Source organism: Mirounga angustirostris, unplaced genomic scaffold (genome assembly GCF_029215605.1).
Source record: "Mirounga angustirostris isolate CCGP_5_RB_7025 unplaced genomic scaffold, mMirAng1.0.hap1 SCAF_10, whole genome shotgun sequence".
In the NCBI taxonomy this organism is placed as follows: domain Eukaryota; kingdom Metazoa; phylum Chordata; class Mammalia; order Carnivora; family Phocidae; genus Mirounga; species Mirounga angustirostris.
In genome coordinates, this window is record NW_026991718.1 from 93,111,735 (window position 1) to 93,138,938 (window position 27,204).

At 40.0% G+C, this 27,204-nt stretch overlaps 1 protein-coding gene across 14 annotated transcripts in view; it reads left to right on the plus strand.

Annotated features, from left to right (window-relative positions):
- The window catches only part of RALGAPA2 (Ral GTPase activating protein catalytic subunit alpha 2), a 327,287-nt gene that overhangs the window by 98,228 nt on the left and 201,855 nt on the right, over window positions 1-27,204 (plus strand). For all 14 annotated transcript variants that reach the window (XR_010405762.1, XM_064572731.1, XM_064572744.1 and 11 more), the window contains 5 exons: window positions 429-566; window positions 3,550-3,698; window positions 8,288-8,399; window positions 22,155-22,392; window positions 24,875-25,039. Coding sequence is in view for 13 of the 14 variants with exons in the window: in XM_064572731.1 (XP_064428801.1) it covers window positions 429-566; window positions 3,550-3,698; window positions 8,288-8,399; window positions 22,155-22,392; window positions 24,875-25,039 (802 nt within the window). In the remaining variant the exon portion in view is untranslated. The remainder of the gene's footprint in view (window positions 1-428; window positions 567-3,549; window positions 3,699-8,287; window positions 8,400-22,154; window positions 22,393-24,874; window positions 25,040-27,204) is intronic.

A 27,204-nucleotide genomic window follows, 5' to 3' on the forward strand; every position in this document is an offset into this window, starting at 1 on the left:
TAACATAATAAAATTTAAAAAATAAATAAAAGTGTGTATTTGTTGCAGCAATTAGCAACAAACATTTAAAACTGTAATCAAAGGCATATCACTTTTAAATATCTGTATTAATTCCATAATTTTGATTTTTTAATATTGGTGAAATCATTTTAACTGGTCATGAGGTCAAAATGAATAGATAAGTAAATGGAATTTATCACACAATTTTAAAGGTCTGTGTTACAGACTCAGTCATTGGACCTTTGTTTATTTCTTCAGCACATACTAAACGCTAGGCACTATTTTAGGTGCTGGAGGTGGTGAACAAAATGGAAAAAAACACTTGTCCTCCTAAAACCTATATTCTCATAAATTTTGGTGAGTGTAAGGAATTAAATATGCAAACATGTATTCTTCCCCCTCCGTTAATTGATTTTTATCTTCTAAAGACCTCATCTGAAGGTTCTCGTCATAAGCGATCTTCTAGTTGGGGACGAACATACTCCTTCACAAGTGCAGTGAGCAGAGGATGTGTGACAGAAGAGGAAAATAAGAACGTGAAAGCCGGGGTCCAGGCTATGCTGCAGGTACACAGCCAGCCGGAGACATAAAGACCTCCAGTTGGAGTCAATTTGAACATTTTGTTTATTGTGATAGCCTCATTAAAGTATGGTGATACTTTTATCTACCTGTCAGTAAACAGCTCTTAAGTTCTCATTCTGAGTTTTCTTCCTGACTGCTCACCTTCAATTTGTAAAGATTTTTTTCTAGTCAAAGGAGACCCTATGAGCTGGTTGCAGGTTTTTGAGAGGGATTATTACGCAGTGAATGTGAAATGACTGAGATCCAAATCTTAAAAAGTATCTTCTGAACACATATGGGGAGTTAGTCAGTCACCTGGACTCTAATTTGCAAGACAAGCATGATGATTATATAATCTTATAAGGAATATTCTTCTTAAAAATTACCTGTTTGTGAAGAATGATGATAAATGCTCTAATTTTTAAATATTTATCTGTATGAATATATAAAATAGAACCGATGCCATTTGGGAACAGTGGAAAGAACAACTTTGGCTGATCACTTAATCTTCCCAGACCTCAGGTTTTTATCTCAAAAATGGGGATTGGGAGATTGATTACCTCTTGGTTCGCATCTAGTTGGAAGGCTGTTAGGAGTATAAGTGAAAACACAGAATGCCTCTCTTTCCCCTGCTCTCTGGCGCCCCACCCTCCACCCTGTATCCACCTTTTTAGCCATGTGGCGCCAGTAGGCCTCCCACACAGAGGCCAGGCATGAGGTCTGAGGTAGCATGGGCATGGTTTGCCTGTTGCCCAGTTTTTAATGACACTGCTTGTGTCATCCATTTCTTGATAGGATTCCTTGTCATGGTATCCTTTTCGCTTTCATGTTCATTAGCAGTTTAATACTTTGTAACTATTGAGTTTTTTCATTTTTCAGTGAAAATCAGCAAATAATTTGAAATTAACTTTAAACAGAATCAAGATGATTTTACTAGAGTAGTTTCAAAGAACTCCAGTGCCAGTTGTTAGTAAAATCTGTGCCTTCACCAGAGAAGTGCATGCAGGAGTTCCTGCCTGTGTCTCTTGGTAGTCCTTGTCCTCCAAGTGGATTGCCTTATGCCATCCTCAGCCATTTCACTGCCAGTATCTTCCTAAGTTCAGGAGACTGTTAATTTGTTTTCTGAAAGGATAAGTTACATCTACTTGGCCAAACCAAGAAAAAAATTTTCCACTTGATTATAGCAAAACAGTGTTCAAAAATGTTTAGTTTGGATTATAATAGCTGTTTTTGTTCTCTTTGTATCCAGTATCTTTGGTCCTTTCCTTGGTTCATTAGGAAAAAGTGGCCAAGTACAGGTTGAATAAGTTAGTACTCTTCTGCAGTTGCTGTTGACAGGTACAATTTGGACATATTAATTTTCTTTATTTATTTTTACTTTAACCAATACTGACATGGTAGTAAGAAATATTCATGGAGTTGGCATTTTGATCTTTTTTAAAAAAGAAAATAAAAGGTGAATATAATATATGAAGACTCCTCACTTTTACTTGGGAATATGCAAAGTTTCAAATTCAAATCAAGAAACCAAATACATTGAGTTAAAGATCTGTCTTAACAGTGGATCATCTATGCCGTATGTCTTCCAAAAACATGGCCACTAGCGGCACCCGGGTGGCTCAGTTGGTTAAGCCTCTGACTCTTGATTTCTCAGCTCAGGTCTTGATTTCAGTCAGGATAGTGGGGGAAAAAAAAAAAGGCCACTAAAATTATACTAAAACTGCTATAGTTGGTTAGTCAAAAAGTTCTTTGTTTTCCTTTTTCCCACTTGAAGGCTAGTAAATTCTTCACAATTGCTGTTATCTGTTATCAACTATTATAGTGCTTATTTAGTAATTCTTTCTAGAAAATTGGGCCATAACACCTTTTTAATCTTACACAAGATAATCTTAGAGGCTGTCAATATTTTAGTTCACCCACTTGACTTTTGAGCTTGTTTATTTTAATTTCTTCAGTTTGTGCATCTGTTTTAAGATGTTGTGTTAATGGATTTCATTCACAGGTGAGCCAGCAAAGCTCTGTTTATTCCCAGATCCTTTGAATTTGTACTGTTGAACACAAGGGAGACTTAAGAAGGCATAGGATCTAAGTAGATGGTACACATCCACCTTCATCACCGGACTGACAACTCAGAGTCTCCTAAATTGAGGGGTCACTGGTATCCTCTGTGTCAGTAGAAACACAGTGTTACTTTACTGTAGTGCCCCTAAGCAGTCACTTCCTACATAATAGCCTGCATCTGTGCTTCTCACTGTTTTCTACTGAACACCCCTGACAGTAAAGGATAGTGAACTTGTAAAGGACTGAGGTAGAGTGTAGAGTGGTCAGCTGATCATCTAAGTTTTTTTTAATCTGTTTTTATCCCAAGAATTCACTTAGGTTTTATATCCTATTGCATAATATAGTTCTCATATTAAAAGTGTACCTGGAAGCACCTGGAAGCTATATACTGTTGACCATGTGGCCTTGTCTGTTTCCTGACTCCTTACAGCTCCTAGAGATCTGTACCCATGTTGGGTGGTGCTGGCTGTGCTTCCTGTCAGCAAAGTTCATGTGCTGGGAGATTCAACAATAATCAGATGGTTTTTCCCAGCCACTGTCTGGCAGCTGCACATCTTCCTCTCCCCCTCCCCGACCCCAAAATTTCTCACCCAGAAGCAGTGATCCTATCTTGCCGTTTTCCCCTTTTCCTTTGAGGGAATGTCAAAAAGAAGTCTTCAAAAGCTTTTCTCATTCATAAATTTTCTAAAGTTGCACTATTAGTATGTATTAATAATTTTTTAGAAAAGGTCTTTCAGGTGTCTCAGGTGATTCTAAGAGAAGCATTTAAAAAAAATCTTGAGTATGTGTTGGTGCCACTTAACCTTATTGAGACAACTCAAAGGTGATTCCTTGGTAGAGGGAAATTAATATCATTATCTTTAAGAAAAATTTGTTCAGATCTTTATGTTTAATTACATTTTCTATGTAAAATTTGTTGATTTCAAGGTATTTTTGACAAATGCAGCAAACGTCTTTTTGCTGGAACCATGTCCTGAAGTTCCCATGCTCTTGAAAGAACAAGTTGATGCCTGTAAAGCTGTTTTGATTATTTTTAGGCGCATGATAATGGAACTTACAATGAATAAAAAGACATGGTAAGTTTATTTCAAATTAATTAATACTGTAAAACAGATGTTTCTGTTTTTCAACATAATAATTCAAAGGTTAAAGTCTCCACTTACTAATGAATGGCTTTACAAAGTTAATAGTAAGATGATAACCAATCTTTTGTAACAGTTTCTGTGAATTATGAAGAAGTATCCAGCTCTTTGATAGTTTATTTTTATTATTGGCTTTAAAAACATTATTGAATTAAAAGTAGTCGTATTACTTAATAGTAGATTTTTCCATTTTAAATTGTCATCAGACTGCTTTGTGGAAAAGCAGCATAACTGGTGTTTTATATCGTTCTTCATAAGCCCAGGAGAGGTTGTTAATTGCTCTGAAATGCTGTTAACTGATTTTTATTGCTTCAAATTTGAAGCCTTAAATTCACTTTGAAAAAACAATTATTTTAAATGACAAATTGTCAGAATGACTAAATAGTACCGTCAAACATATAGTGGCGTCATGAAAATGTGCTTATGCAAAATGTTTTCGTTTTTATCCTTTGTTTTTGTTTGGTGTCTGTGTGTTTATAATATCCCTGAAAGTAAACAGTGCTGTAGGTTTTTCCCATGCCCTTGTCCCGTAATGAATGCATCACTCCAGCTTAGGAGGTGTTTTCAGACGTTCTCAGCAACAGAGGCCTCAGAGCCCCTCTGTAATCCTCTTTCTTCATGTCCCTCAATTCTGGTTGTAAAATGCCTCTCTAGCCTGTCCTTTGCATGTTCTTCCCACCCAGCGCTGCCCTGGAGTGGCCCGGCTGGGTCAGCCCTGCTGTCAGTGAGCTTTGGCCTCTGCGCTCAGTGCGCAGGACGCTGCAAACCAGTTCCAGTGGCCACTTCCCTCATGGAAATCCTTGGTGGGGCCGCGTTACCAAGCCTGTGTTCTGGATGCTTTTTCTGGATGTCCTTGCATCAGCACTAAGGGGGCTTTGGAAAGTTCTGTGTGCACCTGGTGGAAAGCATGGAAATGAGACTGGACTGAGCTTGCAGGGGCCCCTGGGGCTGTGGAGTCCAGCCTTTTTCTTTCTCTGGTGAAGGGAGGGTGGGCCTAAAGGAATCCGGTCAGGTAGCAAGTTCACTGGTACAGAAACCACAGGAATCAAAATGATTATTTTAAGGCATAAATTCCAGGGTCATCTTTCTCAGGCTGGAAATATTACTGTGATGAACAATATGATTTAAACAAAGTTAAATGCTGTGTCAGACGTAACATTGAAAGTAATGAGAAATACTGGTATGCTCACAACAGAAACATCTCCTCGATAGTATAGCAATAGTATTTTTGATGCGTTTTTTCTTTGAAAACTATGAATTCAGTTTACCTTTGTATCAGTAGTATTTTGATCATTTTGGTAATCTTTTTTGGTGAAAATTCTAAGATAAAATTAAGCAAATCTTTTCTTTAATAATTCAGAAATTTCCAGGTTAAAGTATTAAGAAAAAGCAAGGTACAGAAATAGACGAAAATACCAAAAAATAGTCAGTAGCACATAGAAAGGGGTGTGGCCTGTTTCCCTAGCAGAATTTCCTATGCATTTTAGTGTTGGACAATCCCTGAATTCCTTTCTCCTTTCTTTCATCCAGTATATAACTACTAAGCTCCTGCTGTGAGGATATAAGGTGAACTAGACAGAGTTTTGCCCTTGTGAGGTTTCCATCCTCATAGACTGAGAGACAGAAGGAATGTAGCAGTTTCAGTGGTATAAGCACAGTAAAGCTGGGAAAGGGGACAGAGTGGAGGGTGAGGGAATGTTTTTCTACAGGTGTCCAGGAAGACCTTTGTAAGCAGCACCCTGAGGACAGGGAGGGAGAGGCCAGCGGGAGGTCTGAGCATAGAGCTTCCCATGGGAGGAACGCAGGTACCAAGTGTGGTGTGTTCTAGGCCAGTGTAGTGGAGCAGACAGAAGGAGAGGGAGGGTGGGAGGGGATGTGACAGGGACCAACCAGAGCCAGGTTGAGTGGGGCCTTGCCGGCCACAGGAGGGACATTGGCTGCTCCTCTGTGTGTGCGCAAGAGTGTGACACAATCCAGTTTATGTTTCCAGAGATTTCTCTGACTGCTTCTGGAGGAGAGACAGTGCAGGGGAGAAGGAGGAGTAGACAAAGTCAGGGGCCATAGCTGATAGCAGCTTACACTAGGGCTTAGCAGAGAAGTGCTAAGAAGCAGTCCTGAAATAGTGAGCAGCAGTGTTGTGTGAATGGTTAACAGTACCACCTGTGTGAGAAGATGGGGACAACGTCAGTAGTAAAGAGTGTAGGAAACCTGTTCCTCAGTGCAGGGACAGCATACACGCATAATTTCCCATGTTCCCATGGAAGTTTTACACTCTGGAGCAGTTCTTTTGTGAGGAGGAGGGACCGAAAGTCAGTATTTCACAAAATGCAAAGAAACAAACTGGAGTCAACAGTGTTAGGAAAGATTTTTCCAAACTGGAGATGATCTTTACACCTCGTTTTCTTCCAGAAGACTGTGTGGGAATTTCATGGCTTGCCAAGCTTTCATAGGTTCAGAAATTAAATTAACCCTGTCTTTGTCAGTCATTGCTTTGGTCAGGTTTGCATTTTTTTTTAAGTTTATTTATTTATTTGAGAGAGAGAGAGAATGTGTGAGTGGGGGGAGGGGCAGAGGGAGAGAAAGAGAATCTTAAGCAGACTCCCTGCCGAGTGCAGAGCCGGATGCAGGGCTCCACCCCATGACCCCGAGATCATGACCTGAGCCAAAACCAAGAGGCAGATGCTCAACCCACTGAGCCACCCAGGTGCTCCCAGGTTTGCATTTTTTGATAGCAGTTCCCATGACTGAGGTTTGGGTTTTTTTCCTTTTTTTTTTATTATGTTATGTTAATCACCATACATTACATCATTAGTTTTTGATGTAGTGTTCCATGATTCATTGTTTGCGTGTAACACCCAGTGCTCCATTCAGTACGTGCCCTCTTTAATACCCATCACCAGGCTAACCCATCCCCCTACCCCCCCTCCTCTCTAGAACCCTCAGTTTGTTTCTCAGAGTCCATAGTCTTTCATGGTTTGTCTCCCCCTCAGATTTCCCCCCCTTCATTTTTCCCTTCCTGCTATCTTCTTTTTTTTTTTTTTAACATATATTACTTGTTTGAGGTTTTATGTGAAAATTATTATGCTTTTTGTTCTCATCATGTTCATAAGATGGGTATGTAACCATGCATGTGGAAAGGATTATTTTTTGTTGTCTTAAGCATCACATAAATGTGAGCAGGCAGTGGTGATGCTGGGGGTCTGTGACAGGGGCCTGGGTACCCTGAATATGGTGAGAGACATGCTGTCCCCTGCTCTGTGCCATTTCTTCCCTCATCCTCCTCTAAGCTGTCTGTTCCAGATGCATGCACCCAATCTCCCATGACTTGAGAGCTCTTCTTACGCCATGCTTCCAGAACCCATAGACAGTGTACAGCACAAGCAAACAACTAGAACAAAGTTCTAGATGTTGCCAACAGATAACCTTGGGATGAAAATCAAATGGGGTCAGCTACAAATAGGGCAGGAAACCCTATTTTTAGAGGTCATTGTACCATGAGAAGCTTAATGAGATTCCATATCATTGTTAAGAGAAAATACTGTCTCAATATGTGGAAGTACAAGAAAAATATAAAGGAACTGTGATTTGGAGATCTCATCATCTGACCTGGACTGGATGACTTTGTCCAGTTCCCGATCTTATCATTAATGAGCATGTAGGCCAAGGAGAAAGTTATAAAGATGAATGAACAGTTAGTGGATAAGACCTCGAAGGAGAAGTTAAAAGGTGTGGTTCCCCTCAAAACAAACAGACCTCCCTTATATACAAAAGATACGTGTTCTTGGTTTGCATGGAATTCAAGAAAAGGAAAAGTAAGCAAACACTGATATGAAGACTATAACTTAGCTGTGAGAAAGAAAAATGCCCTTTGGCTGTTCTGAAGAACTTACTGCTATTTACATAATTAGTGGTGTTATTTTGTGTCTTCAGTGCCCTCTTGCAGACCCAGCACCTTCCAGGCACAAAACTCCATGCCTCAAAGTGACCAAAGGTGACCTTTCCAAACCCCCCTACCTGCAAGTTCCTCTGGATTTCAGTCATAGTATGATACTGACTGTGTATCTCCCCAGAATGAGGACCAGAATGTCTGTTTTATTTCCTACCACAAAGATAGATGGGGAGACCTCACAGGTTAAGTAAAATAATGGATGGGAAAATTAAAGGATGCTGCATTAAGTTCAAATGGGCACAACTATTCACTGAGCACTTTTAAGGGATTGGTATAGTTGGAGAAACAGTCTTGCTCCCTGTTAGAAGGGGATAAAATTAGGCTAGGATGATACCTGTTTTATTCTGCCTATTGATGTGTGTGTAGGTCACATATTTTTAGAACTTTTGTAATGTAAGAAGGTTTATTTTGATAAAATATGGTATTCATTGTGTAATTGGCATTCAGATTATTAATACTTTTGAGTAATACATGATTATCATTGTTGCTGAATTCTTAAGAGAATTTCTTATACCTATAAATTAAAGTGCTTTGGAAATGTGATTAATGTGAGTTTTTATTTTGGGTGGCCCAGGGAACAGATGTTGCAAATACTACTCAGGATAACAGAAGCTGTCATGCAGAAGCCAAAGGATAAACAAATAAAAGACTTGTTTGCCCAGAGCTTGGCAGGGTTACTGTTTAGGGTAAGTCTTTTTTATTAAAACACTGCAAATGCAAGAAATGAATCAGATTTTATAGCAAAATAGTTTTAATCATTGAGAATTTTGAGAGTAAAATTAAACTCTAAATTTCTAGAAATTTCATTGTTAATTTTCTTTTTTAGCTTTTTCTTAAAGGTTGTAATCTATTTATTTTATTTTATTATGTTATGTTAATCACCATACATTACATCATTAGTTTTTGATGTAGTGTTCCATGATTCATTGTTTGCATATAACACCCAGTGCTCCATGCAGAACATGCCCTCTTTAATACCTATCACCAGGCTAACCCATCCCCCCACCCCCCTCCCCTCTAGAACCCTCAGTTTGTTTCTCAGAGTCCATAGTCTCTCATGGTTCATCTCCCCCTCTGATTTCCCCCCCTTCATTTTTACCTTCCTACTATATTCTTTTTTTTTTTTTTAACATATAATGTACTATTTGTTTCAGAGTTATCGGTCTGTGATTCATCAGTCTTCCACAATTCACAGCACTCACCATAGCACATACCCTTCCCAATGTCTGTCACCCAGCCACCCCATCCCTCCCACCCCTCACCACTCCAGCAACCCTCAGTTTGTTTCCTGAGATTAAGAATTCCTCTTATCAGTGAGATCATATGATACATGTCTTTCTGTGATTGACTTATTTCGCTTAGCATAATACCCTCTAGTTCCATCCATGTTGTTGCAAAGGGCAAGATTTTGGGTTTTTTTTTTTTTTTGATGGCTTCGTAATATTCTATTGTATATATATACTACATCTTCTTTATCCATTCATCTGTCGATGGACATCTTGGCTCTTTCCATAGTTTGGCTATTGTGGACATTGCTGCTATAAACATCGGTATGCACGTACCCCTTCGGATCACTACATTTGTATCTTTGGGGTAAATACCCAGTAGTGCAATTGCTGGATTGTATGGTAGCTCTATTTTCAACTTTCTGAGGAACCTCCATACAGTTTTCCAGAGTGGCTGCACCAGCTTGCATTCCCACCAGTAGTGTAGGAGGGTTCCCCTTTCTCCACATCCCCGCCCACATCTGTTGTTTCCTGACTTGTTAATTTTAGCCATTCTGTGTGAGGTGGTATCTCATTGAGGTTTTGATTTGGATTTCCCTGATGCCGAGGTTGTAATCTATTCTTTACAGTTAGTGCTTGGCTTCTTGTAAGCCTTCCCACCTCTCTGCCATTTACTTCCTCTTTTGACTTGCTTGAGGTTGGTAGAAATTAGAAAGACAATAGGAGCTGATGTTCTTGGTGGAGTGCCAGGTAGATTTGAGGAAGTAAAAGGTAAATGGAAGCATGGGAATGGGGATAAGGTGAGGGAACGGTTCAGGCTAGAAATAAAAATGTAAGAGTCATTAGTATGTTGGGCTATGTGTTGAAGCCACAGGACTGGATGGGATCACCCTGGAGAGATTTTGTGTCCTAAAGAGGAGAGGGCCATCTCCATGGTTGGTGGAGGAGAGGAACCATCCAAAGATGCTGAGAAAGGGTGGCCAGGGAGCTGGGAGGGAAACTAGAGGCGCATGTGTCTGGATACCTGGAAACAAGGATTGGGGAAGAGGAGAATGGCCAGTTGACATTTTTTTTTTTTTTGGCAAGATGTCACTGGTTGAGAATATTCTAGGGGAATGAGGCCCACTTGGAGTGGATGGAGGAGAAAATGAGAGTTGGGCAATAGAGGTAGAAAGTAATAGTTAAGGCTTTGCAGAGGTGGAAGAGAGGAGGAAAAGAGGAGCTACCTGAATGGGTAGCATGAATGGAAGTCAGAGTTTAACATGGGTGGTTTTAAAGTCTTTTTGCTTGCAGTGAGAGGGGTCCAGTGAGTACAGCCTGGGGGAGAGAGAGGAGAACTAAAGAAGTCTTGGATAAGGTGAGCGGGACTGGGCTGGCCCTAGGTGGGAGCAGAGAACCAAAGAGATGGCTGTATCTCTTACATCTCACATGGTGGGAAGGGTTAAGAATCTGAGTAGTCTGACATCACCCTGAGGGGAAGAGAAGAGGAAGCAGATGATAACATAGGAAGTAGAAGTTTTAAAGGGTCCTGAGGGTGGTAGCCTATTGCAACATTGCTCTAGAAAGCACTAGTATTTATGGGATGCACAGAATTTATGGAGCATTTCTGAAAGAGAACAGTGTGAAAGAACTCTGTAAAAGTGTAACAGTCTATACAATAGAGACAGTACAATAGATGGGCCTGCTTTGAGTAATTTGGTGGAAGATAGTATGGTGGATCATGAGCTAGAAGTGACGGTTGTAGGCAATTGCCAACTTCCCCCCTCAGCTGACTTGAAGGAGGTTTTAGAGGATATATACTAAGAGCATATCTAGAATACAGGTAGGAAATGGAGGGTGACACAGGAGAAACTAGTTCTTTAAATAAGGTTATATATTCCCTTTGTAACACAAGAGAACCCAATTGTTCATATTAATTTTTAATAATTTAATATGATCAAATGATCTTGGCTTGATGAAAAATATATGAGAAGCATGTACTCACTTGCCTCCTGAATAGTATAATCACTCTGATTGCCTTGCCTAGTTATTAGATACATGAAGTGGTCTACACATCATTTTGTGTGTGTCCAGCCTTGCCGCAAGGGTGGTACTGAACACTTGCTTTGCTTCTCGCCCAAAGCACAGACACTCTGCTTACTTGGCTCTGACTCTCCTGGAGAGTTTCACTGTCGGCACCTTCTCAGTCTCCCTGCCCTGATGGGCCTGGGGCTGCCAAGTGAAGTGGACTGAAGCCAGGCTCAGGCTAGTGGGTGCTTGGGCCTCATTCCTCACCAGTTGTCTGGCCATGCTTTTATGGGATGTGTTGCAATTGGAGCAAGAACTTGTCACTGAATTAAGCAAGAATCTATTCTGAAGTTGTATTTTTTGGTTTGATTAATTTTGGTTGGGGAGAAAAGATCCCCTTTTAATGGAGAATCTTGTCAGATCTTGAAAATTAGTTTTAAGTCCATGATTATTAATGATTTTGATGTCATCGTTATTATTTTGGAAATGGTTAGATGGATCAAGAAGAATGCTTAAATTAAGAAGCAACATAAAATAGTGGAGAGAGGATGAGCTTTTTGGAGGTAGACAGATTCTGGGTTCTGATCTCAGCTCTGGTACTTCCTGGCTGTGTGGCCTTGAGCAAATCACTTCACCTTCCTGAGTCTCTTCCCTAATCTGTCACAATCAGGAAAGGATTCCTTCTGACTTTGCAGGGTTGTCATAAGAATCAGAGTGGGTTCATCTGGGATTTATGATCATCTGTTGACCTCCCAAGCTCTTTTGTGGAATCCAAGGGGGAGAGAAAAATGTGAAAGGTCTGGACAGCCCTGCCAGGCAACCAAGTGGGCATCATCTTAATTCCATATTAAAATTAAACGTGCCATCACATTATTATTTGTTTGTTCACGTAGACTGTCTACAATTGCCAGGCTTGATTTTTAAAAATTTGAATAAGGAAACTATTAAAGGGGACAGAAAATTTTGAGTTGCCATTGTCCTTTTATCTTTTTTGAATTTTTCCTCTAGTGTTTAGTTTCTTCTCTCAGTAGATAACTTGGGTTGGCAAATTTTCTTTAAATGATAGTTAGGTTTTATTTAGATATTTACCAGATGGTGTTTGCCATAAGTGATATTTTAATCTCTTATCAGTGTTAAATAGGACCTTATGCTTGAAGCTCTGAAAGTAAATCAGGAAACCTGGACTATGGTCCTTCTAATTACAGTACTTAAATTATATAGTCCCCTAAGTGTAGTGAGTAGAGGAATGCAGCAAGTGGTTGGTTAGGAAACAGGTGTAAGAAAAGGAGTGGTTTATGAACGGTTGTATTTTTTTTATACAGCTTGTTTGCCAAGATGTATTTGAATTTCAGTGCTGGAGGAAGTTTGGAGATGTTCTTATTCACTTTAGTTTTGACCAGAAATGACTCCAGAAAAGCCAAGTAAATAGCCCAGCTCACAAACCACATTAGTGACAGAACCCCGAGACCAGGGCTCCCTGTTTCCCTCTTCCTAGACAAGGGTAACTTGCTTAGGGAGCAGCCTGCCTTCTTGCGCAGACGTGCCACCCCTCCCCCATACAGGAGGCTGCACAGTTTTGCACTGGGTTCAGATATTGTTAGCTGTGATTTATGATGATGATGATGATTCGCCAGGTCTGGCACATGTTTGTGAGATTTGCTAAGATGAAATTTATTTATTTATTTGTTTATTTATTTATTTATTTTTGATGGTTTGTATCTTCAACTTTTATTTAAAGTAGACCAAGGCTCATCCCAAAGAAGTTTCCACGTGGACTCCTATCTGTGGCCATTTCTCTTCTCTGTTGCTTTTTACTTTTATTTATTTATTTTTTATTATTATGTTAATCAGCATACATTACATCATTAGTTTTCGATGTAGTGTTCCATGATTCATTGTTTGCATATAACACCCAGTGCTCCATGCAGTACATGCCCTCTTTAATACCCATCACCGTGCTAACCCATCCCCCCACCCCCTCCCCTCTAGAACCCTCAGTTTCTTTCTCAGAGTCCATAGTCTCTCATGGTCCGTCTCCCCCTCCGATTTCCCCCTTCATTCTTCCCTTCCTGCTGTCGTCGTCGTCTTCTTCTTCTTCTTTTTTTTTTTTTTTTTAACATATAATGTATTATTTGTTTCAGAGGTACCGGTCTGTGATTCAACAGTCTTGCACAATTCACAGCACTCACCATAGCACATACCCTCCCCAATGTCTATCACCCAGCCACCCCATTCCTCCCACCCCACCCTCCATTCCAGCAACCCTCAGTTTGTTTCCTGAGATTAAGAATTCCTCATATCAGTGAGGTTATATGATACATGTCTTTCTCTGATTGACTTATTTCACTCAGCATAACACCCTCCAGTTCCATCCACATCGATGCAAATGGCAAGATCTCATTCCTTTTGATGGCTGCATAATATTCCATTATATTACATCTTCTTTATCCATTCATCTGTCGATGGACATCTTGGCTCTTTCCATAGTTTGGCTATTGTGGACATTGCTGCTATAAACATCGGTATGCACATACCCCTTCGGATCACTACATTTGTATCTTTGGGGTAAATACCCAGTAGTGCAATTGCTGGATTGTATGGTAGCTCTATTTTCAACTTTTTGAGGAACCTCCATACTGTTTTCCAGAGTGGCTGTACCAGCTTGCATTCTCATCAACAATGTAGGAGGGTTCCCCTTTCTCTGCATCCCCGCCAACATCTGTCATTCCTGACTTGTTAATTTTCGCCATTCTGACTGGTGTGAGGTGGTATCTCATTGAGGTTTTGATTTGGATTTCCCTGATGCTGAACGATGTTGAGCACTTTTTCATGTGTCTGTTGGCCATTTGGATGTCTTCTTTGGAAAAATGTCTGTTCATGTCTTCTGCCCATTTCTTGATTGGATCATTTGTTCTTTGGGTGTTGAGTTTAGGAAGTTCTTTATAGATTTTAGATACTAGCCCTTTATCTGATATGTCATTTGCAAATATCTTCTCCCATTCTGTCGGTTGTCTTTTGGTTTTGTTGACTGTTTCTTTTGTGTGCAAAAGCTTTTTATCTTGATGAAGTCCCAGTAGCTCCTTTTTGCCCTTGCTTCCCTTGCCTTTGGCGATGTTTCTAGGAAGAAGTTGCTGCGGCTGAGGTCGAAGAGGTTGCTGCCTGTGTTCTCCTTTAGGATTTGGATGGACTCCTGTCTCACATTGAGGTCTTTCAACCATTTTGAGTCTATTTTTGTATGTGGTATAAGGAAATGGTCCAGTTTCATTTTTCTGCATGTGGCTGTCCAATTTTCCCAACACCATTTGTTGAAGAGACTTTTTTCCATTGGACATTCTTTCCTGCTTTGTCAAAGATGAGTTGACCATAAAGTTGAGGGTCCATTTCTGGGCTCTCTGTTCTGTTCCATTGATCTATGTGTCTGTTTTTGTGCCAGTACCATACTGTCTTGATGATGACAGCTTTGTAATAGAGCTTGAAGTTCAGAATTGTGATGCCGCCAGCTTTGCTTTTCTTTTTCAACATTCCTCTGGCTATTTGGGGTCTTTACTGGTTCCATACAAATTTTAGGATTACTTGTTCCATTTCTTTGAAAAAAGGTGATGGTATTTTGATGGGGATTGCATTGAATGTGTAGATTGCTCTAAGTAACATTGACATCTTCACCATATTTGTTCTTCCAATCCATGAGCATAAAACGTTTTTCCATTTCTTTGTGTCTTCCTCAATTTCTTTCATGAGTATTTATAGTTTTCTGAGTACAGATTCTTTGCCTCTTTGGTTAGATTTATTCCTAGGTATCTTATGGTTTTGGGTGCAGTTGTAAATGGGATCGATTCCTAAATTTCTCTTTCTTCTGTCTTGTTGTTGGTGTATAGGAATGCCACTGACTTCTGTGCATTGATTTTCTATCCTGCCACTTGACTGAATTCCTGTATGAGTTCTAGCAGTTTTGGGGTGGAGTCTTTTGGGTTTTCCACATAAAGTATCATATCATCTGCAAAGGGTGAGAGTTTGACTTCTTCTTTGCCGATTCGGATGCCTTTTATTTCTTTTTGTTGTGTGATTGCTGTGGCTAGGACTTCTAATACTGTGTTGAATAGCAGTGGTGATAGTGGACATACCTGCGGTGTTCCTGAGCTTAGGGGGAAAGCTCTCAGTTTTTCCCCATTGAGAATGATATTCGCTGTGGATTTTTCATAGATGGCTTTTATGATATTGAGGTATGTACCCTCTATGCCTATACTCTGAAGAGTTTTGATCAAGAAAGGATGCTGTACTTTGTCAAATGCTTTTTCTGCATCTATTGAGAGGATCATATGGTTCTTGTTCTTTCTTTTATTAATGTATTGTTTCGCTTTGATTTGCAGATGTTGAACTAACCTTGTAGCCCAGGGATAAATCCCACTTGGTCGTGGTGAATAATCCTTTTAACGCACTGTTGTATCCTATTGGCTAGTATTTTGGTGAGAATTTTTGCATCCATGTTCATCAAGGATATTGGTCTGTAATTCTCCTTATGATGGGGACTTTGTCTGGTTTTGGGATCAAGGTAATGGTGGCCTCATAAAACGAGTTTGGAAGTTTTCCTTCCATTTCTATTTTTTGGAACAGTTTCAGAAGAATAGGTATTAGTTCTTCTTTAAATGTTTGGTAGAATTCCCCTGGGAAGCCATCTGGCCCTGGGCTTTTGTTTGTTGGGGGATTTTTGATGACTGCTTCAATTTCCTTAGTGGTTATAGGTCTGTTCAGGTTTTCTATTTCTTCCTGGTTCAGTTTTGGTAGTTGATACATCTCTAGGAATGTCTCCATTTTTTCCAGATTATCTAATTTGCTGGCATAGAGTTGCTCATAATATGTTCTTATAATTGTTTGTATTTCTTTGGTGTTGGTTGTGATCTCTCCTCTTTCATAATTTTATTTATTTGGGTCATTTCTCTTCTTTTTAGTAAGTCTGGCCAGGGGTTTAACAATCTTGTTCATTCTTTCAAAGAACCCAATTCCTAGTTTTGTGGATCTGTTCTACTGTTCTTTTGGTTTCTATTTCAATGATTTCTGCTCTGATCTTTATTATTTCTCTTCTCCTGCTGGGTTTAGGCTTTATTTGCTGTTCTTTCTCCAGCTCCTTTAGGTGTGGGGTTAGGTTGTGTATTTGAGACCTTTCTTGTTTCTTGAGAAAGGCTTGAATTGCTATATACTTTCCTCTTAGGACTGCCTTTGCTCCATCCCAAAGATTTTGAACAGTTGTATTTTCATTTTCATTGGTTTCCATGAATGTTTTTAATTCTTCTTTAATTTCCTGGTTGACCCATTCATTCTTTAGTAGGATACTCTTTAGCCTCCATGTACTTGAGTTCTTTTAGACTTTCCTCTTGTGATTGAGATCTGGTTTCCAAGCACTGTGGTCTGAAAATATGCAGGGAATGATCCCAATCTTTTGGTACCAGTTGAGACCTGATTTGTGACCTAGGATGTGATCTATTCTGGAGAATGTTCCATGGGCACTAGAGAAGAATGTGTATTCTGTTGCTTTGGGATGGAATGTTCTGAATATATCTGTGAAGTCCATTTGGTCCAGTGTGTCATTTAAAGTCTTTATTTCCTTGTTGATCTTTTGCTTAGATGATCTGTCCATTTCAGTGAGGGGGTTGTTAAAGTCCCCCACTATTATTGTATTGTTGTTGATGTGTTTCTTTGCTTTTGTTATTAATTGGCTTATATAATTGGCTGCTCCCATGTTAGGGGTATAGATACCATTGTTAGATCTTCTTGTGGGATAGACCCTTTAAGTAGGATATAGTGTCCTTCCTCATCTCTTATTACAGTCTTTGGTTTAAAATCTAATTTGTCTGATATAACGATTGCCACCCCAGCTCTCTTTTGGTGTCCATTATCATGGTAAATGGTTTTCCATCCCCTCACTTTCAATCTGGGGGTGTCTTTGGGTCTAAAATGAGTCTCTTGCAGACAGCATATTGATGGGTCTTGTTTTTTATCCAATCTGATAGCCTGTGTCTTTTGATTGGGGCATTGAGCCCATTTACATTCAGGGTAACTATTGAAAGATATGAATTTAGTGCCATTGTATTGCCTGTAAGGTGACTGTTACTGTATATTGTCTGCGTTACTTTCTGGTCTCTGTTGCTTTTAGGCTCTCTCTTTGCTTAGAGGACCCCTTTCAAGATTTCCTGTAGGGCTGGTTTTGTGTTTGCAAATTCCTTTAGTTTTTGTTTGTCCTGGAAGCTTTTTATTTCTCCTTCTATTTTCAATGGCAACCTAGCTGGATATGGTATTCTTGGCTGCATATTTTTCTCATTTATTGCTTTGAATATACCATACCGGTCCTTTCTGGCCCGCCAGGTCTCTGTGGATAGGTCTGTTGCCAATCTAATGTTTCTACCATTGTAGGTTACAGACCTCTTGTCCTGAGCTGCTTTCAGGATTTTCTCTTTGTCTCTCAGACTCATAGGTTTTACTATTAGATGTCGGGGTATTGACCTATTTTTATTGATTTCGAGGGGTTCTTTGTGCCTCCTGAATTTTGATGCCTGCTTCCTTCCCCAAATTAGGGAATTTCTCTGCTATAATTTGCTGCAGTATACCTTCTGCCCTCCTCTCTCTTCTTCTTCTGGGATCCCAATTATTCTAATATTGTTTCATCTTACGGTATCACTTAACTCTCGAATTCTGCCTTCCTGATCCAGTAGTTGTTTATCTCTCTTTTTCTCACCTTCTTTATTTTCCATCATTTGGTCTTCTATATCACTGATTCCCTCCTCTGCCTCATTGATCCTAGCAGTTAGAGCCTCCATTTTTGATTGCACCTCATTAATAGCCTTTTTGATTTCAACTTGGTTAGATTTTAGTTCTTTTATTTCTCTAGAAAGGGTTTCTCTAATAACTTCCATGCCTTTTTCAAGCCCAGCTATTATCTTTAAAATCATCATTCTGAACTCTAGTTCCGAATTCTTACAAATGTCTGTATTGATTAGGTCCCTAGCAGTCAGTACTGCCTCTTGTTTTTTTTGTTGAGGTGATATTTTAGTCTTGTCATTTTGTCCAGAGGAAAACAGATGAATGAGAGAACAAAATGCTAAAAGGGTAACAACGTCCCCAGAAAATATACACTAAACAAGTCAGAAGAGACCTGAAACCGGGGGAAAAGAAAGGGAAAGAAAGAAAAAAGAAAAAGAAAAAGGTAAAAACAAAAAAAACCAGAATATGATCAAATATGATCAGGCTGGTGCATAGATCAGTGCCACACACTAGATTTGGGGCATAATTTGGTCTGTGAGAAGAAAGCACCTCCCAAAATTTTAAAGAAAGAAAAACTTACATATGTACAAAAATAAAGGTTAATACGATGAAGGGATGGAATATGACTGTAAAGATGAAAATTATAAAAGATTTTATAAAAGGAATTGATTAGATAAGTTCGTTTGAAAAAGAAAGAAGAGGATTTAAAAAAAAAAGGAGGAGCAAATGAGATCAGCCAAGAGACTAGAACAAAGCTATATACTAGAGATTTAGGGTATATTTTGGTCTGTTAGAAGAAACTGTATCCCACAATTTTAAGGAGAGAACAACACACACCAAAATATATACACACACACCAAAAATAAGTATATACACACACACACCAAAAATAAGGTTAACTACTATGAATTGATAGAATATGACTCTAAAAATGAAAAATAAAAAAGATTTTTTAAAAAAGGGATTGATAAGATGTTGGTTGAAAAAGTGAAAAAGAAAAATTCAAAAAAAAAAATTAACTTTGAAAGACTAAAGAATCATGGGAAAAAAGCCATGAATTCTATGTGCAGTATTCCCCTAGCGCTGGAGTTCTGCCATTCTCATTGATCGGTAAACTTGGTCTTGGCTTTCTGTTCTTGCTGATCTTCTGGGGGAGGGGCCTGTTGCCGTGGTTCCCAAATGTCTTTGCCGGAGGCGGAATTACCCTGAAGTTCCTGGGCTAAGTAATCTGCTCGGGTTTGCTCTCGGGAGCTTTTGTTCCCTGCAAGCTTTCCATACAGCTTTGGAGGCAGAGAGTGAAAATGGTGGCCTCCCAATCTCCACCCCAGAGGAGCCGAGAGCTTGGGGCTCCACTCCTCAGTGTGCCCCCAGAGAAAAGCAGTCAATTACTCCCGTCTCCCCGGTCTCCCGCTGCACTCCATGCTCACCTGGCCTGTGATCGAGCGTTTCTATCTCTGGCCCCCAACCCTGTGTGGAATCTGCAAACCCAGCAGATCCCTGCGGTGCGCTCCCGTGCCGCTCCTCCCAGGGGAGGAAGGAGAGTCTCCCAGGATCTGCTGCTTGTTGGGTCCCTGCTGGAAGAGCAGTGGCCCGACTGTGCTGCAGATCACGGTTTATGGCAATCCCGAGCTGAGAGCCCGCGCCTCAGCTCTGTCTCTGCAGCCGGCTTTCCCGCTCCGATACGTGGGAGCTCTGCCGCATTGAGGCACCCCTGGTCTTTCTGTGACCCTGGGGGTCCTGAGACCACACTGTCCCCATGAGGGTTCCACCCCCTGCTTAGCCACTGGAGCAACGTCCCTCAGCAGAGCCGACTTCTAAAAGTTCCGATTTTATGTTCTGCTGCTCTATCACTTGCCAAAAGTGGCCAATGGAGGCCCCCTCCCCACTGTCTATGCTCCCGAATATCGCCTCGGATTCACTTCTCTGCACGTCCTACCTTCCAGAAAGTGGTCACTTTTCTGTTCAGAGAGTTGTTGCTATTCTTTTCTTCGATCTCCTGTTGAGTTTGTAGGTGTTCAGAATGGTTTGATCCCTGTCTAGCTGAATTCCTGTGACCAGACGAAATTTAGGTCTCCTACTCCTCCGCCATCTTGCTCCTCCCCTGCTAAGATGAATTTAATAAGCTGCAAGAAGTCTGTGTTCTGTCCTTGTTTTATAATTAGTCATTAACATGAAGCCAATGCAAGATTCCCAGCACAGGGCATCTTCTACCACACGAAAATTCTGCTTTTAACCTTAAGCTAGTGCTGTAACCAGACGTGAGGCTGAGCACTGGTAGCATTACCAGTCTCTCCTTTCTCCTCTTACTCTGCTGAGATTCTCTTTGATCTACTCTTTATTAATTTTATTGTGTATATGCACTTTATGGTAATGCCCTCCAACTCATTTTGAAAACAGGAGTGTAAAATGGAATAAACAGAAGATGGCATTTTAGTCATAATGAATATATGTAATAAGGTCTTAGTAAGAATAAATGATAAAATCACTTTAGCTTTTTCTTTTGCATTGTTCCTTTACATTCATCCATCTTAGAATCATTTTCAGTATGAATATTTAAAACCTTGTTTTCAATATATTTAATGATTTTAGCTCAACTTTCACATTTTTACCCTTTTAAAAAGTGTGGTAAATGTGAATTGAAACATAGAGAACAGATACATTGTGTAAGGGTCATTTTAAATATGATTTTTCAAGTGGTTGGAACAGACCTGCCTGATGATAAAGTGTTTTCTATTTCTCAGAGTTTTCCTATGTGTATGTTAAAGAAAAATTTCTCTTGTAATTAAAAAGCCAGTTTGCCCCTATCACATGCATAGGACAACTTCCATCGACTGTGGGAGTCTATTTGCATCTGGGATGGGCAGAAATATTTGCAGGTTGGCACCTTAAGGAGCACAGTTAGCTCTGACAACAGATCAGGGAAGTTGCACAGACTTTGGATATAACTATTCCCTCTAGTAAGATTAGGAAAGCCTTTGGGGCTCACCTGAGAAGGACTTGGCACTTCTTTCAAGGCAGATATATTTTGTTTTGAATTTTAAAGGATGTGGAACATTTTGGCAGAGGTAAGGAACTAGGCCATTTCAAGGTAAGGAAATATCCAAAATATGTGCATAATTGTCTGGTGGCGTTGCCCATGTGACCATTCATAGTGCCGTGGACCATAAGGCTAGAGGAGGGACACAGAGAAGTAAGTAGACTCTTAAGGAAAGTACTCTGATAGGGAAATGCAGACAACTGTGTGTATGGAGGTACTTACTGGAGGCTAGGTGGAGTGGCAGTCAGGGACACCTTGGAGGAAGTAATGTCCACATTGTGCCCTGAGGAATGGGAATTAAAGAGGCAAAAAAGAAGGGAAGAGAGGAAGGAAGACTACATGCAAAGGCCAGGAGCAGGAGACACTAAGTCGAGGAACTGGAAGAATCTCAGTGGAAGCATTGAATTCTTTTTACTCTTATGTTATATTAACAGGTGCCTGCAGAACATGCAAGTAGAGCTCTCTAGTATGCAGATAGAAAAGTTCAGGAAACCAGAGAGGTCTGGGCTGAACATGGAGATTCAGAAGTCAACAGTATACAGGTGTTAACTGGAGCTGTGAGAATGGAGACCAGAACCCCAGCAGAGGTGGGGTGGCGCAGGAGGGGAGAAAGCCAGAGCAGTCACTTGACTGGGAAATGAGGAGGTGCACATGCAGTGAATGTGGAACATTGTTTCAAGAAATTTGGCTTTAAAATTAGTTCTAGCTAGAGGGGGGAATCTGGGCTCAAGGGAACTTTTTTGTTTGTTTTTTTGTTTTTAAGATGAGGTAGATTTGGAACATGTTTAAATACTGATGGGGAGTTGCTGGCGAAGTAGGATAGACTGAAGAAGGAGAGGCAGGGTTACTGGAAACAGAAAGACCAAGGAGGAGGTTCAGAGCAGAGATGGGAACAAACATAGAAGAGTGGGAACCCCCCTTCACTTAACAGCCTGCAGATGGAGGAGAAGCTGGGCAAACACCTGTGCCTTGTGGGTAAAGGTTGAGGGCATTCTTGCTTAATGAGTTCTGTTTTCTCTGAAGTCTGCAGTGAGTTCATCTACTAAAAAGCAGAGAGGAGTTGGTAGAGCTGGAGAGGAGGCTAGAAGCAGCCACTGTAGAGAGAGAGAGAGAGAGCTGTCTCAAGAAATAGAACAGTTGTACTGAGAGCTTTGTCTTTCCCCAGTTACAGCCAGCACTAGCCACAGACACTAGAGGGATTTTGAATCAGTAGCTTTGTTCATGGTGATAACTGATTTCTCTGTAGCTCAGATCCTGGTTACAGTTGATCAAATGAATTTTGAGAAACTAAAAGAAAAACAAGATCAAGTGCTCTTTATTTTAAAGTTCATTTTATTCATAGCAATTTAAAATATTTTGTTAAAAATCATTCTTATTCCAAATGAGGGTGATTCAATTCTCTTGTTGGTTGGTTCTAGACGCTCATGGTGGCGTGGATCCGAGCAAACCTCTGTGTGTACATTTCCCGAGAGCTCTGGGATGACTTCCTTGGCGTGCTGTCCTCCCTCACGGAATGGGAAGAACTCATAAATGAGTGGGCCAACATCATGGACTCCTTGACAGCAGTGCTCGCGAAAACGGTTTACGGAGTTGAGATGACAAACCTACCTCTGGACAAATTAAGTGAACAAAAGGAAAAGAAGCAGCGAGGCAAAGGTACCTCCACTCTTACAGAGTAACACCAGATATCTGAGATTGAGGAGGAGTGTGTGTCTATACATTTAGGCAATTAATATGCGTGGAATTTAATAAAAAACGGAACCAGCCATATAGACGGTGTCTTTTTTTTTTTTTTTTTTTTAAGATTTGATTTATTTATTTGACAGAGAGATAGCAAGAGGAGGACCACAAGCAGGGGGCGTGGGAGAGGGAGAAGCAGGCTTCCCGCCAAGCAGGGATCCCGATGCAGGGCTCGATCCCAGGACCCCGGGATCATGACCTGAGCCGAAGGCAGACGTTTAACAACTGAGCCACCCAGTCGCCCCTAGGCGGTGTCTTTTTAATGGCGGTGTTGAACTGTGTTTTGTAGCCCTCTGTCCTCTTAATGAGGATGATGAATTTATGAAGGAGCTGTGAATGAAGAAGGAAGATGAAGGGGAGTAGCAGTAGTAGCAACAATAATAATAATGGCTCATGCTTGTATGCATTCTCTCTCTTGACTCTTTAACATCTGAGTTATCATCCAAGTATCATAGAGAAACTGAAGTACAGAGAGTTGGTGCTGACGGACTCATTCAAGGTACATAGCTAAGAAGTGGGAAAGCCAGAAATCAAAGCTAGGCAAGTCCAGCTCCAGGCAGCACACTAGAAAGACGTATTCTACTGCCTGCTTAAGATAGGTGGAAAAATCCTAAATGTTTCAGATAGGAGTCATTTTGACCTTTTCTGTGTTTCTGGGTAAAAATTGTTTTGAGAGCTAGAGTCAGATCAAGGTGGAAAACATTAGTGGTGGTTTCTATTGGGGACAACAATTTGTCTTCCTTAACTGTTTTAAGGCTATGATACAGTCCTTGGATTAATTCACTTGTACTCCAATTTATTATGTAAAGATTTTGAGGCAGTTCACAGAAGTACCTATAATACAATAGATAGGAGCGCCTGGGTGGCTCAGTTCGTTAAGCGTCTGCCTTCATCTTGGGTCATGATCCTGGAGTCCTGGGATTGAGTCCTGCATAGGGCTCCCTGCTTGGCGGGGAATCTGCTTCTCCCTCTTACCCTACCACCTCTTGTGTTCTCTCTCTCATTCTCTCTCTCTCTCAAGTAAATAAATAAAATCTTTAAAAACAATTAAAAAAATAAAAATAAAATAGATAAAATGCATAAGGACACTGGGGCAAAATTAAAGGGGGTGGAGTTGCAGGAGTTTTTAAAATGCCAGAATGCATGCCGGAGAGCTTCCTATGCTTGCTGGGGTGGGGGGAGGGGGGCAAGCTTAGATTTGACTCTGATCTTCACAGGGTTACAGCAGAGGATCACAGATTACAAAAGGGGAAAATCCGCAGCTTAGGTGATACATAGCTTTTCCTGGTCCTAAAATCTGGGCAGAGTTTCTCCTCCAAAGATTCATAAGGTATACATTGCTTGCTGTGGGTAGACTACAGCCTCAACAATAGCCTTATTATAGACTGTATCAGCTTTTCCTGTGTGACAGATCACCCCAAAACATAGTGGCTTACAGTAACAGCCAGTTGTTTAGATCATGATTTTATGAGTTGGCAATTTGGTTTGGACACAGTTGGGCAGTTCTTCTGCTGGATTCACTCCTGTGTTTGCAGTCAGCTAGGCTGTCAAATAATCAGCTAGACAGCTCTAGAGTTGGCCAGCTGTCAGCTGGGGCAGTGGTAGGGGGACTTGGCCATAAACCTTTCATCACCCAGCAAGCCAGCCCAGGCTTTTTTTGTGAGAACTTAGGGTTCCAGGAGCAGCAACAGGGCAAGCCCAGATTTTCAAGTGCATTTCATATCTCTGCTTGCTTGATTTTGCTACCAAAGTAAGTCATGTGATGAAGCCCAGGATCATTGTGGGAGAGGAACACAGAGGATGTGGATGTGGGGAGCTATGAACCAACTATGGTGATTATTTAACCATACAGACATGTAATTAATGTGACTGATTCTTATAATATCTTCGCTGCAGTCTGGGAGTGGCTGTATTTATTTATAGGAAGGTAAACAATTTGAAAAACACTATGGAATGATAATGAATTTATTTAATTAATGACTATGGCAAATATTTCTGATTTATCTATTATATTGCTTTATTCTAAAAATGAATTTAAATATTCATTATGGAAATACTTGCCTTCTAAGCACTGGATTTGTGGAAACAAAGTACACTCTCAGGAACCTGGGTGTGAAAATGATCCACAGGGGGCAGCCACCAGCACATTACCTGTGCAGAAATCTCTGTCTCATTCTCTTTTCTCCTTTATCTCTTTTGGATCCTTGACCACTCGTTTGAAATATTTAACCAGAGCTCTATGAGAGGAAAGCAGAGAAGTGGTACCTAATTTTGCAACAAGAGAAGTTGCTGATTATATACAGTTGTATTTATGAAATTTGCTGAGCAACACAAGCTGTGGAATGAATGATAATGAATTCAGCCTTTATATTATTTTTCTTGTCTTATCCTTTATCAGGCTGTGTTCTAGATTCTCAGAAAGGAACCACTGTGGGGAGATCCTTTTCTCTCAGCTGGCGGAGCCACCCAGATGTGACCGAGCCAATGAGATCTAGGAGTGCCACCACATCTGGGGCACCAGGAGTTGAGAAAGCAAGAAATATCGTTCGCCAGAAAGCAACGGGTAAACCTTTATTTAAATGTTTCTCTAAGGTCTAGTTGCTATCTGTAAATGGATTTATAGGAATAAAATGTTTTAAAAGTTCTAAAATTCCACTCAGAACTCAAATACATGGCCTTTTATTAAATGGGATGTTTCCATATCTTTTAGTTGTCTGTTCTGGTTACTCTTCAAATCTGTTTTTGATACTTATTTCTGAATCTTTCATTGTGAAAAAGACCTTGAGATGTTAATGCTGAGTGAGATACCTGTGCAAAAGAGAGAAAATAGATATTTTGTTTGAACCCTGAAGAAAATAGATTCTCAGTAATCACACAGTTGTACTACTATTGTTGAGCAGCGTTAATCTTAGTGTGGCACTGTTCCAACAAAGAAAAAGAGAATAATGCACTTAGTTTGCAGGACTGGAGGGGGATATTTAAGTGTTTTGCTTCTTTTAGGAAATGGGAGCTTTACATGCCTGGAGCTGTTGTTCTTCTAGCCTGTTAGAACTAACAAGAACTTGACCAAGAACCCCCAGTTTTTTGGACTGGTTTGCTACACTTCACTTTAAAACCAAAAGATAAATCTTTAAAAAGTAAGCTTATATCCAGTATTTAATAAGAGCAAGTAAAGCCCCTTCCCCCCAGTGACTTTGAGGCTGTAACTACATTTAAAACAAATTTATCTGAGTTTCCTGTAGTTTTTCACATCAGTAATACCATGCTGTCATAATCGATATTCAGCATGTTAACTACAGAAAGTCACAATATCCTCTGGTCATAAACCAGAGTCATTACACTCAGCGTATCTTACAGTGCTTAGTAAAGGCTTCGTACAGATGGCTTAGAATCCTGTTGGAGTCTTTATGAAAATATATTATACCTTAACCCTAATTGTCTAATGCTCTTTGCCATAGCATTTGTTGATAATTATCACCTTATTTACATTCACCTCTTGTTCTGCTTCTCCTGCTTTCCTTCATCTCTCCCCTGAGGAGAGACTCAGTTCCTAATAACAGGCAACTTTGGGGAAGGCTTACTCAATGATTTCCATTCTTGTTCCAACTCCTAAAAATTCCTTTCTTCCATCTTTGGATCAGAGCAAAAGTTTGTGACAAAGTGGCATCATGCCTCAACTGCCCAGACTCCCTCAGGGCCCTAGAATTGTAATGATAATAAAAATGATCATTCAAAACACTGTGTAAAACTCTACTTTCACATTTTAATGAGCAGCAAAGTATTGTATATTGCATGCTCCTTATTCCCCTACTAGGCTAAAACACAGCCATAGAAGACATTGTATTTTAGTTTTTCAGCAGGTGTTTCAGACCAGCAATACGATAGTGGCACCAATATTGTTCTCGATAATCCTCGGTGCATTTATGCCAGTGAGCTTCTGTTCATCAGTGTTCTCAGGTGTCAAAACCGTGGCATTGCAGCAATAAGAACTTTTACAAAATCACGTTAAAGGTATTTAGACTATGTCACTTTAAAGTCATAAACCTGGCCTTTTTAGGATTAATTAAATTAAAAACACTTGGAACCATAACCTTTAAAAGATAATGGGATAAGAGCTATTGAGTTGGATGGGTCTCTTACCTTTATGTATTTTGTACACACATATGTATTTCCTTTTTTTTTTTTTTTTAAGATTTTATTTCTTAGTAATCTCCACACCCAAGGTGGGGCTCAAACCCACAACCCTGAGATCAAGAGTCACATGCTCCACCAGCACCCCATGTATTTCCTATTTTATTTTACACATTTATCTTTTTTAGTTGCCTGTGAAAACAACAGTCTCTGAAGATTTTATTATATCATGCTGTTTTATAAAATTAATTTATATAGACTAATAGTCACTATATAAATAAACTGGTTTTACTCAGTTCTGTTGTTTTTACATTGTGTAATAATTCTCCTTTCCATCTTTTAAAAAAGGCCTAGAATAATTTCATGGTAGATTTTGATTTGTGTGGAGGCCACCTTTTAATGAGAGAACTGCAGCTCAGGAAGTTAGTTTTTGCCACTTTTATTTAGCATTAAAGTGCTTATTATGAAAGACTCATTTGAAAGTGACTTTTTTTTTCCTAATCTCAATACAAGAATAATTTAAGATTATTATATTATAGTTTGCTTTACAGACTACTTAGATTGAGAAAATGTCAGTGATGGTGGTAAGATGGAAAT